Source organism: Colius striatus, chromosome 1 (genome assembly GCF_028858725.1).
Source record: "Colius striatus isolate bColStr4 chromosome 1, bColStr4.1.hap1, whole genome shotgun sequence".
NCBI lineage: Eukaryota > Metazoa > Chordata > Aves > Coliiformes > Coliidae > Colius > Colius striatus.
Window position 1 is genome coordinate 118,564,569 of NC_084759.1, and position 20,189 is coordinate 118,584,757.

Consider the following 20,189-nt stretch of genomic DNA (forward strand, 5'->3'; position numbering starts at 1 on the left):
TGCGTGCACATTTCCTGTATAAATACATACATGTACATTTAGAGCACTTTCTGAAGCCAGTGGCTGGTACTTTGGCTTTGCGGCGAAGGGTGCAGGTGGGGAGGCGAGAGGAAGGGAGGCGTACCTGTTGCGAGGGGCCGCGGAGGGAGGGCGGGAGGGAGGGGACTGTAGCTGGCGGCAGCGCCCGGCCCTGGGACAGGTGCCACGGGAAGGGGAGGGCCTGTGGGCGCGGCAGAGTGGCCCGGTAAGAGGTCCCCAGGCGGGCGGAGGAGGCCGCGCCATGGCCTCGCGCGGACGCTGCCGGTGGGCGCTGCTGCTGGCCTGGCTGCCGGCCGGTGAGTCAGGCCGCGCCGAGGCGGCGGCGGCGGAGTCCCGGCGCCCTTCGGGGTTCCGCCCCGGGACACCTCTTTGGCACAGGGAGACGGGGTCTGGAGGCGCCCTCGGGTTTCGACCGGGGTTAACGTGGTGCCGTGTGGAGGGAGCGGTGGTGGGCCCGCGGCGAGGGGATGTGTTGGCCTGGCCCGGACCAGCGTGGTTTCCCCTTCGGTGCCCTTCCCCACCGGGCGGAAGAGCGGGGCTTTCCAGAACTCGGTGCGAAAGTCAGGCGGAGAGCAGTTTCGATACCCCAAAGGTGCGGTTAGCTGCTCTCCCAGGAGGAAGTGGCCATCTGCTTCCTGGCAGTCTCCAGTATCGGTCGTGTGTGGCCAGCTCGGTTCGGACCTCAGCACAGGGCACAAGCATGGAGAGGTTCCCCTTTGGCTCGTCGCAAGTGCCCACCCCAGCCTTTACTGCTAGCTCAGCAGCCCCAGCCTCTTTGGGGATTTGATGTAGCAGCAGCAGTGCTTGGGAATAGGAGCACACCTCGGTGTCCACAGGTAGTCTTCATCAAGCAGAGTCTGTTCTGCCATGCTTTGCTGGGTGCCTGACGGCTTCTGATCTCCTCTTGGAAATAAAACAGTCATTTTGCGTCTTGGATGCCTGGGTCTTTGCTGATGGTTTAGCTTTAAATACCAAAGTCCAGTTTTTCACAGAGAACCGGTAAAGGAAGCAAAATAATATGGAGGTGTGCTTGCTGATTGTCTTACTTAACTGCCACATTACTGCATGATGTTCTAGCTAAAACTTGACTTCACTCTCTCTGAAGCTTAGTGTCTCCAATGGGAAGCCATAGGCCTGAGATAGCCCTAACTTACTAGGCTGGTAGCATCCAGATTTCTTCTTTCTAATCAGAATAGGTAGCAGCATGCAATGGATTAATGCAGTCCAAGTGTAGGAAACAGCCTTAATGTCACAATTTTTCATTTTTCTTGGAGGAGGTTAACATGGAACATCAGCCATGCAGAGACATCCAGCTGACCCCTGGTGAGAAAAGTAGGGCTTTAACCTCTTTAGAAAATAAGGAACTTGTCTTTCAACTCAGACTTTCACAGAAAGAATCTCTTTCATAGGGCTTTAGTTTCTGTGAATGAAAAGCATGTGGTGGTTTTCAGTATTCTTGCTGGAGAGATGCTGCTATGGGAAACCAATGGAAAATCTGTTTTTGTGAGGTCAGAATTCATGTGATGGACAGTGAAATCAAAGTTTTGGTAACCTTGAGAGTTTGGGTTTTGGGTTGATTTCTTGTGATTCCCAGCACAAGATCCTGTGAGTCACCTGTTTCACAATGAAAGCTGAAACAAGATGTGTTGAAGTACAGTGCACTTAAGAGCAACCCTTGCCAATCTGGACTTAGCTGTGCTACAGCATCATCAAAACTAGAGATCCTTGGTTTCGCTAGAGGTTTGCGTAGCTGCTGGTATTTCTGTGTTTAAGTGCAGGTGGGTATATTTTATTTTCCAGAAAAGCCTTGAACTCAAAGATTACCGTGGTCCTCTCTATGTTTGGGTGGTATTTTTAAAGCAAATGGATTTGCTCTGCTTGTGCTTGGAGTTGTCTGACTAGGAGTCAGTTTCAAATCAGAAACTGAGCAAGCACTTAATTGGCAATATCCTATTGCAGAATTACTTTTTGAGACCAAGTTACACCTCTGCAGCACGTTTTCCGTTGAGTGGAAACAGGGTGAGCTCATATTTGCCTGGAAATCTGGAGGTGCCGCCTAAGAGGACACTGAAAGAATCATGCTTGCAGTTACTGCAAAGTCCCTTGTATCCCCCTTCCCTCTTTTCCTGCTGTCATTCTCCCTGGTTAAGAAGCAACTTTCATAGCACTGCAAGGTCTGTCCTGCTCTCCAGGGTAATATTCCAGACAGGGCATCCCACACTTGTTCCACATTGTTTGCATTCCCTTATCGAAGGCAACTGGTGATAACTTCATTGTTGTTAATGACAAGTATAACCTACTATGTTATCAAAGTTTAAATAAGATAGACATGCCACTGGACTGTGGATAAAATAAAGCATAGCTTATGAGAAACTTTGTAAAACCTTCCTCAGTGGGTACAACTGCTTGGATAGAAAGCAGTTCTTGCTGTAGAGGTTGTTACAGAGGAGCAATAAACATGACTAGATCTCCTACAACAAGGTGACCCGCTTAGTGGATGAGGGAAAGGCTGTAAATGTTGTCTACATAGACTTTAGTAAAGCCTTTGACACCATCTCCCACAGCATCCTCCTAGAGAAACTGTCTGCTCATGCCCTGGATGGACCTACTCTGAGATGTGTCAAAAACTGTCTGGATGGCCAGACCCAGAGAGTGGTGGTGAACGCTGCTAAATCCAGTTGATGGCTGGTCACCAGTGGTGTTCCCCAGGGCTCAGTGCTGGGGCCTGTTCTGTTTAATGTCTATCAGTGATGTGGATGAGAGGATTGGGTGTACTTTCAGAAGTTCACAGATTACATGAAGCTGAGCAGAAGTATAGATCTGCTTAAGGGCTGGAAAGCTCTTTAGAGGGACCTGGGCAGGCTGGATCAATGAGCCGAGGCCAACTGTATGAGGTTTAACAAGGCCAAGTGCTGGGTCCAGCACTTCAGTCACAACAACCCCATGCAATGCTAGAGGGCTGGGAATGTGTGGCTGGAAAGGTATCCTGCAGGAAAAGACCTGGGGGTGTTGGTCAACAGCTGTATGAATATGAGCCAGAAGTGTGTCCAGGTGGCCAAGAAGGCCAATGACATCCTGGCTTGTATCAGGAGTAATGTGGCCAGAAGGACCAGGGAAGTGATTTTTCCCTCTGTACTTGGCGCTGGTGAGGCTGCACCTCAAATACAGTTTTGGACCCCTCGCTGCAAGAGAGACATTGAGGTGCTGGAGCGTGTCCAGAGACAGGCAACAAAGCTGAGGAAGGATCTGAAGAACAAGTCTTACAAGGAGCGGCTGAGGGAGCTGGGGGCATTTAGTCTGGAGAAAAGGAGGCTGAGAGGGGACATGATCTCTCTCTACAACTGCCTGACAGGAGGTTGTAGTGAGGTGGGGGTCAATCTCTTCTCGTGAGTAACAAGTGATAGGATAAGAGGAAGTGCTCTCAAGTTGAGAGCACTGGAAGGAGCTGCCCAAGGAGGTTGTGAAGTCACCATGGAGATGCTTAAAAGACATATAGGTGAGATACGGAGGGACATGGTTTAGTGGTGGGCTTGGCAGTGTTCGTGGTTGGACTCCATGATTTTAAGGTTTTTTCTAACCAAACAATTCTATGATTCTATATGTAACAATAGTTGCATTAAAAAGGAAAAGAAAGTAACTGATAATATGTTGTTCTGAAGATTAACTATGATGCTACAGCCCAAAAGTTGTATTGTCTTAATCCTGGTCACCACTAGGTAGCATTTTGATGACTGTCTTAGTGAGACCCTGATAAGACAACCCCATCCTATGTACTTTTGGGACCAATGAATTCTCTCCCTCAGCTTGGAGCGACAGTTTTTGCCCGTGAGGAGAGCACAGAGAGATGTGCTGCATAATGTCTACTAATGGTTGATTTGGAGAAAATAATTAGGTCCATAAGGCAGGCCAGTGCAGATGGCTCAAGATGCCTTCTGTCAGGGAAAGATGAGACTCACGTTCTAACTGGGGCTTGTAACTCTGGATGGCATCATCAAAAGGGCTAGTGAGGTCCCATAGATGCAGGTCGTGGAAGAAGCCAAGAGAGATGTACTTCAGATTGTTGGTCTGGCGCAGAGTGCAAGTTGTGATGTGAGATCTGTTCCTGTAGGCTGACTGCTTTCTGTGTTCTTGTTTGCAGGTTGCCTCTCCCTCACGGTGACAGTGCAGGATACTGAGCGTTATACCACCTTATTTGCCACTGTCGTCCTGAAGTGCGACTATAGCACCTCAGCTCAGCTGCAGGATGTGGTGGTGACCTGGCGCTTCAAATCCTTCTGCAAGGACCCCATCTTTGACTACTATTCAGCCTGTAAGTGTCAGGCTTTTCCTCCAAGGAATCCCTCTTCAAATTGAAGGGAAGGGCAAGGTAGACTTACTGGGTAATACAGGCTTTTGACCTCTTCCTGCCCACAAAACTAGTTGGGTGGTGATATTTCCCTGTGCTCCAAGAAAAAATAGGTTGTATCTATGATTTCCTTTGCAGTGTCAAGGCTTTATGATAGGATGTTGTAGAAATACCAGCCAAAGCAGTTCATTTGTCCTCCTTGTCATCAAGTCAGAAGGCAGAGAGGCTCAGCAATGTTTGACACGTCAATCATGGCAACTCCATCTTATGCTTCAGCATGTTTGAAAGCAAGGACCCTGCAACAAGCGGACTTTTTGATTCCATGGGGGACTCGGTGGTTGGAGCTAGATACCTGTTACCAGGTGTTACTGATTTTAGGAAGTAGAAGAAACACATGCAGAGGCAGAAACACATGTAACTAATAACATTTAGTACTGGTGGCAGCACTTCATGTGTGGACATACTGGTGTGTGCAGCCTTGTGTGTGCAGGAGTGATTAAGATCATTATTAAGATAGTATGCAAACTGTGACCAGCTGGTCAAAAGAGGTAATGATCTCACTATATTCAGTGTTGGTGCAGCCTCATCTTGCGTGTTGTGTACAGTTCTGGGCCCCACAGTTAAAGGCTGTTAAGGCACTTGAATGCATCCAGAGAAAGGCAACAAAGCTGGTGAAAGGGCTGGGAGGCATGTGCTAGGAGGAGTGGCTGAGGACTTTGTCAGGAGAAAAGGAGGCTGAGGGGTGAACTCATTGCTCTCTACAGCTCCCTGAGGAGAAGTGGAGAGGGAGATGCTAAGGGTGGTCAAATGCTGGAACAGGCTTCCTAGGGAGGTGGTCAATGCCCCGAGCCTGTCAGTGTATAAGAGGCATTTGGACAATGCTCTTAATAACATGCTTTTGGTCAACCCTGAAGTGGTCAGGCAGTTGATCTAGATGATCTTTGTAAGTCTCTTCCAATTGAACTCTCCCCTACTCTCCCATCCACTCTCTTCCTGTCCCCTATAAACCCTGCGGTATGTTTAAGCTGGCCAACCTTAACTTAACTGTACATTTAGGACTGTGCTCAGGGTGAGGAGCCTGGACTTGTTTGGTATCTTGGTGCCCAAACTCTCTTTTACACAGTCTGGGTGGGCTGGGTAGGCATTTTACCAAATGTGCTACAGCTTAGTCGACAAGCAGGTGAATCCCTGGCTCTACTGATCCCAGCATAATATGTGTGTTTTGGGCACAGGCTGAAGGGAATAGCCCCCAACAGGGATAGAAAGCATGGTGTTTGCTTAGTTGGGTCAGCTCTTCATGATCCATTGTAGATGTAGTAATGGGGGAGCCTTTGATAAACTCTCTTCACTGCAAACACTTTACAGACAGTGCTGACTTTATCAGTTGCCTTCCCAAATCTCAGCTCCCAAATACCTGGCAATTCAATGTTACTTTACATTGTGAGTCTGTCATGAGAATATTGCACAAAGCAGGCCCATAGTTCTCCATTAATTCTGTTAAGGTATCTACACACGATCCTTAGCTGGAATCAGAGGATGAATTCTTTACTGTCTTTATAGAAGACACAACATCTAATGAGATTCAAGAGGGAAAGGGAAACAATCCTTACAGCAATTTATGTATGTCTGGAGATTTCATTTGGTAAATAAACCTACTTTTGTCTTAGTTCTGGTACTCCTAAGAGTTTTATGACTCACAAGGAGATAGAAATTGGTCCTGTGAGATAACTTTTGGCATCTCATTTGATGATGTGTGTTTGTAGCATACCAGGCTGGTTTAGCTTTTGGCCAGGACCCATCCGATGACTGCAACGACAGCCAGCGAAAGGTGCGCATTGTCATCCAGAAATACGGGCAGAAGGATCCAGTGCTGGGTGTCGACTACCAGCAACGGAAGATCACCATTCAGAACCGTAAGTGACTTGACCTCCCAGGCAGGCGGTGAACTCAGTAACTGGATCCACTAAGTGAAGCATAAACACAGCTAATGCCATCTGTGGCTTACATGTTCTGTGAGGTGGCACTAGAATAAGAGCTCTGAATAGCCCTGTCCCCAGCTAGCCTGAAGGCACTACAAGCTAAGGCTGAGCTGACCTGAGGATATTCAAACATTTTGCTGAAGAACACAAAAGTAAGATGAGGACCCCAGAGGCTAGAAAATAGTTCTTTCTTTTAAGAAGTTCTACATGATTGTCCAAGTGTGTCATATGTTTCGTGCTGTCCCTGAAGCTGTTGCACCTGCCAGAAGAGTATCGGGATAGCTGGCCTAATGGGATAGTGATCTGTGTCCCATAACCTGTGGCAGCTGGCAGAAGCCAGTAGGTTAACATCCCTCATCCAGCAGCATGCTGGTTATTTCACTCCCCATAGAACTCGTCCTACTTGCTTCCAGCAACACAAAGGAAAAAGGGACTGGCAGTGCATGCTGTTTACTGGTGTTCTCAATGGACTCAAACAGGATTGTTTGAAGATGATGGCTATGCTTGGGAAGAGGGGAGATGCAATGCTGCATGTTACCTGCAGGCAAAGGGCCCACTTAGAGTGGGGCCTAAAAGTCTTGTCTATTTGTCCCAAATAACCTGCTGACCTCTCAGTCCCTCTCCCACAGAGGCAGACCTTGTCATCGGTGAGGTCATGTGGTGGGACCACGGCGTGTACTACTGCACTGTGGAAGCACCAGGAGATACCTCAGGTGATCCAGACAAAGAAGTTAAGCTGATTGTTCTCCGTAAGTGGTTTGTTGCCTGGGTGGCAGATATTTCCTCCTCTTCTTCCTCACCACCCCAAGATGTCTCCATCAGTGGAGAGGTGTTGAGTAACTTACTATAGCCAGGTTCATCAGGATCTTCTCTTTCTGCATTTGTCCCATAGACTGGCTCACAGTACTCCTCATTGTTCTCGGTGGCCTCCTCCTCCTTATGCTGATTGGAGTATGCTGGTGCCAGTGCTGTCCTCAGTATTGCTGCTGCCACATCCCATGTGTCTGCTGCCCAACCCGGTGCTGCTGTAATGAGAAAGGTGAGGTTCAAGCAAATATGTGTCCATTCATGGCTTCGGTCAAGACAAAGGCTTGACTGGAAGTTTACTGAGCTCTACTTTTTCCCCCCAGTTCAGCATCCATATAGACTGACTGACATTTCTTTGGCAAGCGTGACCTCCGTGACCAGCTTACCTGAGTTTAGAAGAGGATAACTGGGATGTTCTTTCTCATTCACACCTTACTACCAGCTTCTTTCATGTCATCTAGGGCATGATCAGCTCCCTTGCATGGGTGGCTCAAGACTTTTCTTCCCTGTCTTGTGGCTCACATGCGTGTGCTGTGAGAAAGACAAACAAACACCTTGATGCTGAGCTCCAAACTGGCCTAACCTTCAAGTGTGTTGATCTGAGAAGTAATTCTGTAAAAAATGAAATTTTGTATCTTCCTGTTATTTTCAGAGCTGTTTCTTCCACAAGAAAAAGGTTTTGTTTGTTTTTCTTTGGGGAAGGAAGTGAGGAGAGAGATAGTCTCTCTTAGTGGTCAACCATGCAAATGTACTGTGAGGTTTTGAGGGTCAAGAGAAACTTTGTTGTGTGGCATTTTTATCAGTAACAAAGATTCTGCAACCTGACCCTGTTCTCTTAGTAAGACCAACCGTTTGAATTTTGTCAGGTGAAATCATAAATCCACTATGTTCCTGTAACTTAAATTTAGCAGCAAAACAGGGTAGACTTGTACCCCTTGTAGTTTGCACAACCTGACGGGCAAAATGCAACAAATAACATTTATTTATCATGGAAATCACGAGGTTCTTCCTCAGATGCTACAAGGAGGATTTATGAACAAGGAGCTGTGATTTTGATTTCCCTTTAACTGCAAAAGAGCTATTTGGTATACCCTGGGTGTTAGTAAGATGTGAGAGTTCTAGATTTAAGCTCAATTTGCTTAGCCCTTGCAAAGAGCAAACAGAGCATTCCTTTCATTGCTAAAAACAAAACACTGTCTGGGGGCTTTATAGGTTGTCAAGTAAAAGGCATGGTGTTGAGGAGGCTATATACATTTGGCAGAAAAATTAGTTTGCATGAAGGGAGAGAGAGGTGATGGAGATGAAAGACTCAGCCTCCAGACTTCCTAGTTCTCAGCAAAAAAGAGATTCAGAATATGTATGAGCTTCTTTCAGGTTTTCTATGCTGTAGGAGATGATAGCACTCCAGGCTGCTGCTGTTGTCTTTCTCACCTCCTATTGAGAATAGGTAGGAGGGATTCTTGCAAGGTTCTCAAAATCTCCTCCTGCTCATGAGAGGAGATACAAGTCCAGCTTCCTTGTATTCCTGGGTTCTATGGCTATAATCTCCATCCCAGCCGCCTATTCTCTTTATGCATGTTGCAAGGGATCCTTGTGCCAGCTCCCCTTTTCTAGCACACCTTCTCTTCACTTTGTCCTTCCTCTGACTTATTTTTTGGCACTCCAAGGAAAGAACTGGAGGTCTTAACAACCACAGGGAGATAGATACAGGGTGCATCTTAAAAAGAAACCCTGAAGAATAACAGTTCCATATGGCTGAAAAGAAGGCAGAAATCCTCAACCAAGTCTTTTGAGTCTCAGTGGGGAGTACGGGTGATTGCTTCCCATCTACTGGCCGCTAGAGGGTAGCCTAGATCTGCTGAACAGTCAGGGATGTCATTGAGGCAAGGTAATTCTGGGTGTTTTAAGTCAGGTCATTAACTAAAACGATTTTGAACCTAGTAATAAAAGAAATGCATTGTTTGAGTAATTCAGAATTGCTGTAAAGAAATATTAAACATGCCCCAGGAGCAAGCCAATTACATTCCCTGTAGAAAGCTCTGAGAAAAGCCCATCAGGGTAAATACAGGTATGACCTCCTTCTGTTCCTATTAGTTCCTTTTCTACTGTGGACTTCTTCCACTAATGAATTGGTACAAAACAGGATATACTTGTACCTGAGTCTGACTAGGTTGGAAAATACATGTTTTTAATAATTGGATAATTGGCCTAGCAGCTGTAAAGTCTGTCAAAGGTGGAGAACAACCTTTCTCAGCAGGAAGTGGAAAGAACAACACTTCTGCCAGTTTTCTAGTAGGTAGAAGTTTCAGAATTAGAGCTTCAGGTTAGAGAATCTGACCTTCCTCACATAAATATGTTCACTTTAAAAAGATATCTGTAACTGTATTTCCATTTTGCAGATGGGGAACCAGAGTATATATCCAGTTTAAACTGGAAGGCAAAGTATCCAAGGAAGGAAGTAGTAAAAGAAGTCCAAGGATAATTCTGCATTTGTTCAGCTGTAGGGAGAGGTCAGAGAATTGCAGGACACAATGACTTTGGTCCTAGTGGCTACCTTCATACCCTAAGTAGGGGAACCCTAAGTAGCTGTGCCCACAGCTGCTGGGCCTTTCAGTCCTCAGACAAAGATTGCAGTTAAAACCTATGGACGTGCACTCAACACATTCTAAGACATTCTCAAAGTGGTAACTGGAGGAATGTGAGAGGAAGAGATAAGGGCTTTCCCTTCTTTTTATCATTTTTCATTTCTTGCTTTCTATCTTCCTCTGAGTTTGAAGCCTAAAGAGGAGGAAAATCCCTTGGGAAAAAGAATAATGAAGCAAGTTTGACATTAAATGCTTGAAAGCTGCTACTTCAGGCCACAGCCCTTTGAAGAAAAAACAGAGTATTAGAAATAAAAACCCTGAAGTTTCTGGCTTTGTAGTTCACTCTCATGAAGCCACACTGGGGGTGAAGGGAGAGTTTGGAGTGAAGAACAAAGTGGAGCTGCATGAGCTTGTGGGGTGAGAGAAGGATGTATTGAGACTCATAGTGAGTCCTTGCTGTAAGTGGTATTCTGTATTAATTCAGTGAAACAGCTAAAGGAGAATGTGTTCAGTAACTGGAGTGCTACCTGAAATGGAGGGCTCAGTCCAAAAGAGCGTGCAGTGTAAATGCTACTGGCTGCATGTGAACCTAGGGGATAGAATTAATTGGAGCTTAGCTGTAGCCTGGTTTCTGAACGAAGCAAGTCTTAATGCAGTCTGTCTGTCCCCTGTTTCTTTCCCTCCAATAGCTTTTAATTTCATCAGCCAACTTGAGCCAGATTTGTCAGAGGGGTAAAAGTCTCAAAGGCAATTACATTCCTATCTGTATCCTGTACAGTATAGCCAGGAATGTTCTATTCATGCTTGACCACTGGAGAGGCTCCAGTAAAAGCCTGTCACTTCTGAAACTCCAGAAAAGCCATATAATAGAAATTTTGCAAAGGCCCTGTTGCAGAAAAGCTTCACCCAGTAATGACAGACAAATGATGCAGAGTCAGGCACCATAAGGTCTGAACCCTGCAGAATTTACGTGTTCATAAAGTTACATTTTGGTTGTCTATGGTAGAAGGAGTAAGATGCTTTTAGTTATTCCCCCTAAAAAAAAAAAAAGAAGCAGCAATGAGCAATGGTTTTGAAGATATAGGTGGTGAGATTGTCTGCATAGAGGTGAGATGGAGAGTGAAAGAGGGAAGAGGAATTGGATTCTGACCCCACGAGTAGTAGAAAATAGTGAGGGAAAGAAATGCTCACTGAGTTTGCTCTGTTGTCACATTGGGCTTTGCTGTTGAGAGCAGAAAATTTATTTTATTTACCAGGTTGACCACACTGTCCTAAGGGATTTAATTTTAGCAGTCATGCTAAGGTAAATTAAAGACACAGCAAGAGTAGTTGAAAGACTAGAAAGGGAGAAGCTGGATAGTGCATCTCTGAGTGCCCTATTTTTGTAAAAGAGAGGAAATGACGGAGTATGGTGTGGAAAATATGATCTGGGCAGAGCTTACACAAAGGTGGCATGAAAAGGTCTCATTTAGCTATAAATCAAAGCCAAAAGAGGAAAGGACCAATGGTGAGCTGGAAGAGTTTTAAGAGCAAGAAGACAGTGTGGTATGTCTTGCTGTATGAAACATTATTTCCCACCTTTCCACAACTGTACTCGTAATGACAGGGCAGGTAGAAGTCCTGTGTGTGGTTGTGTGCTGTGTGCTTAATCATAATGCCATTTGTTCTCACTTGCTGGAACTGTACCGTAAATATCAGGCAGTAAACCTTTTCTTCTGTTTTAGATGTCTTCTGGAAGACATACAACTTTGTATTGGAATTTCCTTTGCTGTTTTACCTTTGTTATAGGGTGGAGAGAACTTTTCATTCAGTGAATTTCCTCTGTCTGATCACATCCAAAGGCTTATCAAGTCTTATTAAGTGAAAGGATATGTAGTCTGCAAGCTGTGCTCTCTGGATAGCTGCTGTAAGCTTTCTTTTTCTTTTCCAGTACTGGAACAGCATCGATTCCTGAAGCAGGCTCAGGCACTTGCACCTTGGATGGCACCCAACGTGTTGTACGGATCTGGTGACAGGAAGTCTCACCTTTCATCTTACCAGCTGAACCCTCTACTGCAGCAAGGTGAGACCACGGGCATCATTTCAGAGTGAAATCAGGATGAGAAACAGGTAACTTCTCAGGAAGATTCAGCAGCAAGACTTTAGCCTCTCTACTACAAAAGAGAGAAGGATGTGCCTAGCATGACTGCATGTCCTAGCATGACAGCTCTGCTACATTTGCCATGTACTATAGATTCACCTGAGTGGATAAATACATCCTATCCATCTTAAGTGTCTTGCTAGCCTCAGTGCTGGGTGAAGTAGTTTAATGCTGAGATATATCTGTGCTACACCCCAGCAACTGCAGGGTAAATATACCCAGCTTATCTCACTTCATGTGGTAGAAGAGGGTACAGTCTCTTTGTTCTGCTGTGCTGGTCACGGTCAACTCCTTAGAGCCAAAAATGACATGACAAGTGAGGTGCAATTTGTTTGAGTTCTTATCAAATGCCTAGTCTTCAAACCATTAAGGGCAAACTGCCTCCTGTGCAATAGATCTAGACTGCATGCAGCTAAAAAAGAAGGGCTCTTTAGTGAACCAGGAATAATTCTCCAGTTATTCTGCACCAAAATCACTTGTATTAGTGGTATTTATTTGTAATTTTAATGGAAGAGGGAAGATGGGCATCTCTGAAGTCCTGGAGAATTAAGTAGTACAATAAGTTGTTACCAGCAATATTATTTAATTGCCCAAGGAAAACAGGGGAATTCAACATAATGACTTCTCAAATAAATAAGACATAGTTTCTTCTGAAATTAACTTCTCATGATTATACAGCAGTCACAACTTTACTATAAATACATATACCTTGAATTTAGCATTCTTTCAAACAACAGTTAAGACTCATTAGACACAGAGTAAAGCTGTGAGTGCAGTATAGTCATGAAAAGTTAATTTCAGATGAAACTATATACATAAACTATATTCTTAGATATGCTGGATGACTTTGATTTCTTACCTCTGTGCTGCTCAAAATACAGATTATGCTGCAACTTACTGCTCTTTGCACCTTACCTTGTATGGTCTGGATGTGCTGGTTGTGGTGCTTGGAACTCGCACAGCTTTTGCAGTGAGGAACAGAAAAGAGGCTCAAAAGGAATTCAGCCAGGATCAGTAGTGCAGAGGGGCTGTTTTTATTGTTTCCCATTGACTTGCTGCATTCTCCTGTACTTTTATCCATAGATGTGTCTCTGCAGAACAGTCTTCCACTGATGCAGCCTCAAGCTCAGCGTTTTCCTAACAAGGATGTTTTGGACTATCTGGAGTCTGAAATCCAAAACATGAACATGTCCCAGCTCCGGCCACCCTCCCTCCAGAAGCAGGCTGTGCAGCCCAGCTTGCTGTCTTCCCTGGGCTCTGAGATCATGCCGCCTCCTCTCGCTGATCATATCTCCTCCATGCATGGGAGTGGCAACTCCTCACGGCCACAGAGAGCTGCCCGCACCACCAGACCCTGGGACTCTGCAGCAGAGGACAAGAGAGAAAAACGGAGAGGGCCTTTGCCTTCCAGTGGGGATTCTCATTCCAGCTACAGTCGGGAGCCCTGGGACCGGCAGCGAGATGACCATCCTCAGAGGCACAGGACGGGCGGCTACAATGGCAGGCCCCAACACTCCAGACGAGATGCATCCCCCCCACGCCAGGCTGACAAGAGCAAGAGCAGCAACAGCAGCTCCTACTCAGAGGAGACCAAGGAGCGGTCCAGCCATCACCGTGGCTGGAGACAGGAGGCCTCAGGGAGGCGAGACTACCAGCACCACACCAAGATGAGCAGTAACTCAGGGCAGCGGCGGCACAGCTACTCACCTCCCTCTCGCCGGGGATCGTGGAGCTCTTCGGAAGATCACGCCCCTGTCCTAGAGAAAAGCCACAGGCGGCGGCACCGGTCTCCGGAATGGCCAGAAGATAAACCCCCCAGTTATCTCTCCTTAGAAATCATCCCAGGTCAGGATAAGAAGCAAAAAGGCAGCACAGGGCGATGCTCGGTGAGTCAGCTGCCTTGTTGCTTTCCCATCTAAGGGAAGAGGTGGGTTTTGGGGAGTGAGAATGAATGTTTGTTACTTTCCATGGCCTGTTGTCTTTCAAATGGAAAGCAAGGAGCACTGAGTGTCCCGTGCAGCTTAGTTATGAAGAGACTGACAAGTTCCCTGCCTTCAGACATGTGTTGCATGGCTACAGTATGTTCAGGGACAAAGTGAGCAGTCAGATAAAGTAGGTTCCCTGTCACATCCCACAACAGGTGACATGTTATACCCTCTCCTGTCACCATCTAGAGACATTTAGGTGTATCTGTTGGTTTTAGAATAGCTGCTCTCCTGGCACTGCCTGGGGAGAGAGCACTTCCAGAGTAGGCTGCAATACTGAATATTCCTCTGCAACTCTCTCTGGCGTTGGTTTACTTCTGATTTCTTTTAACATGTGCATGATTCTCCTATTACTGACCTCCAACATATAAATTTTTCTAGTATCTTGATGATATTTTTAAGATATGGGGAAGCATCCAGGTAAGATGTCTAAAGTGGCTATAGTGGTGGGAAATGTGTGATCCTCCAGGCCAAGTGGGAAGAGGATGATTCACTTGATGGAACTCTGGAGACCTGAACATGCATTATATAGACAGTGAACAGCTAATGTTCACAGCTCATCTTGTCAGTTTACACTGGGAATAGATTTCGGACAGCAACCTAAGTGTGAAAAGCTTTGTATCCAATGGCTAGTCTCTAAATTGGTGTATTCTCCCTTAAAAAATGAAGGTGTTTTTAAATTAGAAAATGTGAAGTTTTCTTTTTCACAGATACACAGGATTTTACCAGATGGGAGTTTTCTCAAAGGGCTGCATTTTGCACATTACCTTTTTCTTTTCTGACTCTTGGAAGTGCAGTTCTAGTCACAGCTAGAATGTGTGTATGTATGAATGGTTTTGCTATGGTGCTTAGAACAGGTAGGAAGATACATGACTTCCATTCATACTTCCTTTTCCTGAATCTTTTGTTTTCTCTTGCAGGACAGAGGGAGTTCTCACACTGGAAGAAGCATCGTCATTTAATGCCAGGAAGAACTAAGATTCCCACCAGACTCCTGTAGCTTTTTTACTGTGTAGGTTAGAATGGCTGCTTTCATTTGAACAGACAACCAGCAAATAAACAGATGAAGCAGCTTCCCTTTAGATGTACAATGCTGACAAATTTGTGTCTAGTGTCCATGAAGGCAATACGTGACTCATTTTTATTCTTGCTGCAGTTTGGAAACTTAGGTTTGCAACAGACTGTGGTCCACTGAAAATATTCCATTGGAAACAGCAGGTTTTTTTCAGCGCCTAGTATATTCGCAATCTTTAAAGAGAGATACCAGTTGTCTTGTTAGGTGCCCTGGCACTGCAAGGAGCCCAGTCCATAGAGTGCTGGTCCTTCACATAGCAGTTCTTGGAGAAGTGCTCCAATGATCACAGAGCTATAAAGTCACAGGGCAGTAGGATAATTTAGGTTGGAAGAGGCCTCTGGAGGTCATCTGATCCAGATCCCTGAGTGTTTGGTATAGGGAGGCACAGCATCTTCTTTCTAAGGCCATCTATTGTGCTTCGGAATGTGTAATGTTGGCTGCTTCTGCCTGGCTAGTCAGCATAGTCAAGGCAGTTGCTTCCTTTTGTCCCCTGTAAGCCTCTCTCCCAAACAGGACCACAGTGTTGGAAGGATGCTTGACTGCCTTAATAAGGACTCACCAGCATGTCTGCAAATTGCCAACTTATCTGCCCTATACTGACTGAAACTACCTGCCTTACTTTAAGCTTAAACCTTAGTGCCTTAAAAGATACTTGTTCTAACCTTTAACCCAGACTTACATGTATTTGTAAACTTAAAGGGTGAAATTTACCAAGGTTTTGCCATCCCCACAGGAGCTAAGCAAGGTATGACTACTTTCCCTCACACTGTGAAGCTCTTTCAACTCTAGGAGACATGGCTTTGATGGATCTACCTTTCCTAAGCCATATGCTCTTTTCCATGCATTTTATAGTCTCCCTTTGTTCTCTGTGCCATGTTATCATATGCATGGGCAGGGATACAGGGCTCTGAAGAAGTTACCATTTTTACTGTTGTCCTTGACACACCAACTCTGCACATGTGGTGTGTCTGATCTGTAGATAGATTGCAGTTTTTTCATCTCTCACCTTGCAACTAGAACACAGGATTTCTGTATGCTCTAATACCAGTTGCATTGCAAAGGAGAAGAACGTGCCATTTCTCCTTCATGTGATTCATCCACTGTTTTCATTTAAAATGCACTGGAGGTTCTCCACATGCTGGCTGCTTCCACAGGAAACTGGCTTGCCAGAGGCACTTCTTGGATTCAAGAGATTCAAACGCTGGCAAGGAGCTTTTGGAGCATCTTGTGAATTATTTTGTAACCCAGAGGCACCAGACGTTGGCCAATATCAGTGACTGTATTGCCTGGCTTATTTCCCAGCCAGTGCTGTATGAGACACTAGCTACCTTTCTTCTTTAATCTCCTGATTACTGATGTGCTTATGCTTTCCCTTGAAAGACTGACCTGGAGAGGATTTCACTTTGCCCGCCTCCTGTTTCTCCTTTTCTTTGGACATACATCACACTTAGAGCAAATGTTTGTAGCTGAATATCTGATGCATTTGCTTGGTTGACCAAAGGCTACTACAGAGAGTGCTCACTTTCCTACAGTTTCTTGACTGACAGTAATTATTTCAAATTCCTGTGTATGGAGATAAAACAAGAGGACTCACTACCTTCCCTGGTTGACTTTGTTTCAGAACCAGAGGCATATTTTTTGAAGACAGATGGACTGTTTAACAGCAGTTGATGCCGAGAATAAAAAAAAGAAAAGAAAAAGAGCTAAAAGACTAATTCCAAAATCTGAATTCAAGAGTGGAAGGCTGTATTAAACTTAGTCTAATAACAGAGTATTAGACACACACTGTGACTATGTGAACTGGACCATGAGTTACATCTGAAATACAGGGAACTATGTTCACAGAACGCACAACTTTTGAATCTGGTTCTCAGCCACTGGCTGTGAATCATTTTTATTCTTACCTAATCATATGATGAGGCTTTAATGCACCCTGTGATCTATGATGGGTTAGTACTTTTATTAGTTAAGAGTTGTTTATGGTGACTGCAATGACAGAAAATAATATATGGCTCCTTCCAAAACCAGCACTGTGTTTTGACTTTAGCATTGCCCTCTGGAGAGTTTTAGCAGATACCCAGGGCCTTGCAGATTTTACCCTTGGAAGTTGACTTGGCGGCTTAGAATTTTACTATCTCCTTATGCTTTTAATAGGTCCATTCATCACACAAGACAATATTTTCCTGTCATCTCAGCCCAGCACAAATATCCAGGTTTCAGGGAAGGGCTGCCCCTTTCCCTATCAAGAGTAGAGGCTATAGAGATATCAGGTGAGATCCCAAGATGGTAGCATGGGAAAGAGTTCACACTTTATTTTGCATTCAAGAGTGTGTAAGCCAACATACGTCCAAGAGAAAGAACCCCTTCACACAGCAAGAAAGCCCAGATTACTTTGTGAAACAGTAGCAGCTGCTGAAGCTTACTACTGTAGTATGATCACACTAACTGCAGAGGCTGTGCTTTTTTATCTAAGTCCTATGAATGAGCCCTCCATCTTTATTTGTTCCTCTAGCCCCCATAACTGAGCAAGGGTGACTAATTGTAGATTGTGTGAATACTATTTGTGCTGTGTAAAGTCTGAAGAGTTTTATCTTTGTCGTAGTTGAAGTGCTCTTCAGTCATTTTGTTCATATTTGCAGAAACGTTAAACAAAACTCTTCAGGGCAAATCGATTGTATCACAGTCTTAATTCTGTAACTTCTTAAGCTGTGACAGAAGTAGATTAGGTTATCCAGCAGGGAAGCAGAAATGGTACCAGGTTTACTGGTCCACAGACCATTGCAGTTCATAAAACACTAGTTGGTGAGCTGTGAAATAATGACAAAGGAAATCTATATATACACGCTTTAGAACTGCAAGCAGGCAGAACAGTGGGAAAGAAATAGGCTCTGCTTTGAGTGCTTATTTCTATTTCTAATTGGCTATAAATGAAAGCCATTGTGACAGCACTGCACAATACTAAGTGGACACTTTCTTCCAGTCAGATTGCAGGGTCTTTGACTTTTAAAACAGAGAGGGAGTTGAGCAGCTCAAATGCTCCATGCTGAAAGAAATAACAGTAGGAAACAGCCTTTCCTCGTTCTTTCTACATTGCAGTTTATTCATGCTTAGTTTTTTTCAGCCATTCCAAAGAGATGGTGCTCAGCCCATTTGTGATAAAGAAAAGTTGAATGTGTTTCACATATGAGAGTTATTGCTATTCTAGACTTTTCTCCTTCCTGTCATGCAGCTGAAGAAATTCACCTTATCCCCAAGAATGACTTTTCTGCCTTGGGTGAAGTGCCTTGATAGCCACTGGAGTTACCCTCATTTAAAATAATAACGCAATGAGTAAGCGGCCACGTCACACAGGGCAGATACGGACATCCATGCTGCTCCTGTGAGCTGCTTTCCACCTCAGACCAGAGATTCATAAGAGAGATTAAAATAATCATATAATTTGATTAAGAAAGGACTTGCAATCTCTGGCTTTCTTGCTTATTTGCAGAGCACCCTGCCATTCCAGAATGCTGTTCCATGAATGGAGGGTAAGGGCTGCTGCTTGTGCAATCATTGATCTGGAATTGGCAAGTGCTTGTTTGGCAGTAGAAAGTGCTGAGATGCCCAGTCGCTATCTCTGGGACTGTATTGATGATAACACTAGCTAAAGTTAGGCTAATTTCAACAGCGGCAGGTGGGGGGGGAAGTTACCGTGTGTGATAACGACCTCAGTGCAAAGCTCTTCAGCAGTGCATATTACTACACAGGGTAGCTAAGTCCCCTCTGTGTTACTACCTCCAGCAGCACATCGCTTTAAAACACCCACTTAGTATGGATAGAGCTTTCCATTTGTTGACCTGACAGAGAGAGATGATGCTCGAGGTTATATTAAATTAACCCCCACAAGTAATGACGGCATGTTGCTATTTCTGCTAAGTTTAATGCCTATAATGTACCTTGTGCTGGTCTTCTGAATATTATTCCCAGCTGTAAAAGCAGATGGTAAATGTGTAGATTCTCTTCAATGACTGTCAAATGTATAATTAAAATATTAGAGAACTTTCAAGCAGTTACTCTTGTGTGTTCTTTCTAAACCATAAATTGCTTTATAGTGTTTGCATCAGAAGTGGAACTGAAAATTCTCTCTTTTGGCTTCAGGAATTAACCTTGTTATACATTAATGGGAATTTTCTGATATTTTGGGGACAAAAATGCAAAATAGTTTGCTTATACGGGGGGATTTGTTCTTATTTTGGGAGACTGGTTTTGGGGTTTGGGTTTTTTTTTTTTAAAGAAATAAAATCATTTTAATAAGTACCAACCAAAAGAGAGGAAAATTGTCTGCAAAACCATTGGCAGCCCTCTTTAATGACGTGCCCCATTGCAGCAATCACTGGTTTTGCTGCCATGTCTGTAAAATGAGAAGGTTTACTGTTTGGTTCTGAATTGTTTGACCTCCATGAGAGGAATAGTCTTCTAGAAGATTTTTTTTTTGGTTGATGAAGGTAGTGGTTGAGCTTTTCACACATTCCATGTGTGATAGTCACCTGCTAAGTGGCTGACATAGGAATGCTGGGTCTCACATGGTAGGCTTAAATTATGCCTAATGTCCAGACATCTTTCACTAGCCCCAGCTACCCTGGCCTTGAACACTTCCAATGACAGGCTGTTCACAACTTCTCTGGGCAACCTGTTCTAGTGTCTCACCACCCTCACTGTCAAGAATTCTTCTTTATATCCAATATAAATATCGCCTTTCAATTTAAAACCATTTCTCCTCTCACTACAGACCTTGATAATAAGTCTTTATCTTTCTTATAGCCCCTTTTAAGTACCTAAAGGCTGCAGTAAGGTCTCCCTGGAGCTCAAATTCTTTCAACCTTTCTTCATAAGAGAGGTGTTCCAGCTCTCTGATCATTTTTCACATCCCTCTGGACCTGCTTTGACAGGTCCATGTCTTTCTCGAGCTCAGGACCCCCGAACTGCATGTTTCCTCTGGTTAAGTTTTGACAGCTGGCTGAGATGTATGCCCATGTTGTCAGCCTGTGCAAAAAGACTTGGGTGTGGGGAAGGAAGAAGTGTGAGAGCAGTGCACACCTACCCCTGTGCACCATTTGGTTAATGCATTTGTTGGAGGGTAAAATACCAATGGACATAACAGCTGCAAGTTCCAACTGTCAGAGCAGTGAGGTGATGGCACAGGCCTTCCCACAAGAACAGCGGGAGCAAAATTCAGCCCAACTCTTGCTACTGTT

The 20,189-nt window shown here is 44.6% G+C and overlaps 1 protein-coding gene across 1 annotated transcript; it reads left to right on the top strand.

Moving 5' to 3' along the window:
* The first annotated feature begins 253 nt into the window (after window positions 1-253).
* On the top strand, window positions 254-18,957 carry ILDR1 (immunoglobulin like domain containing receptor 1). The gene is made up of 8 exons (XM_061988712.1): window positions 254-335; window positions 4,178-4,348; window positions 6,148-6,297; window positions 6,993-7,112; window positions 7,256-7,402; window positions 11,686-11,817; window positions 12,979-13,781; window positions 14,801-18,957. Exons 1-8 carry the CDS (start codon window positions 281-283, stop codon window positions 14,840-14,842), a joined length of 1,620 nt encoding a protein of 539 aa, XP_061844696.1. The 5' UTR covers window positions 254-280; the 3' UTR covers window positions 14,843-18,957.
* Window positions 18,958-20,189: the final 1,232 nt, after the last annotated feature.

Coding starts and splice junctions, on each gene's coding strand:
- ILDR1 (XM_061988712.1), top strand. CDS start 281: ATGGCCTCGCGCGGACGCTGCCGGTGGGCGCTGCTGCTGGCCTGGCTG. Junction 6,298..6,992: donor GAAGATCACCATTCAGAACC/GTAAGTGACTTG, acceptor CCTCTCCCACAG/AGGCAGACCTTGTCATCGGT. Junction 7,113..7,255: donor AGTTAAGCTGATTGTTCTCC/GTAAGTGGTTTG, acceptor TTTGTCCCATAG/ACTGGCTCACAGTACTCCTC.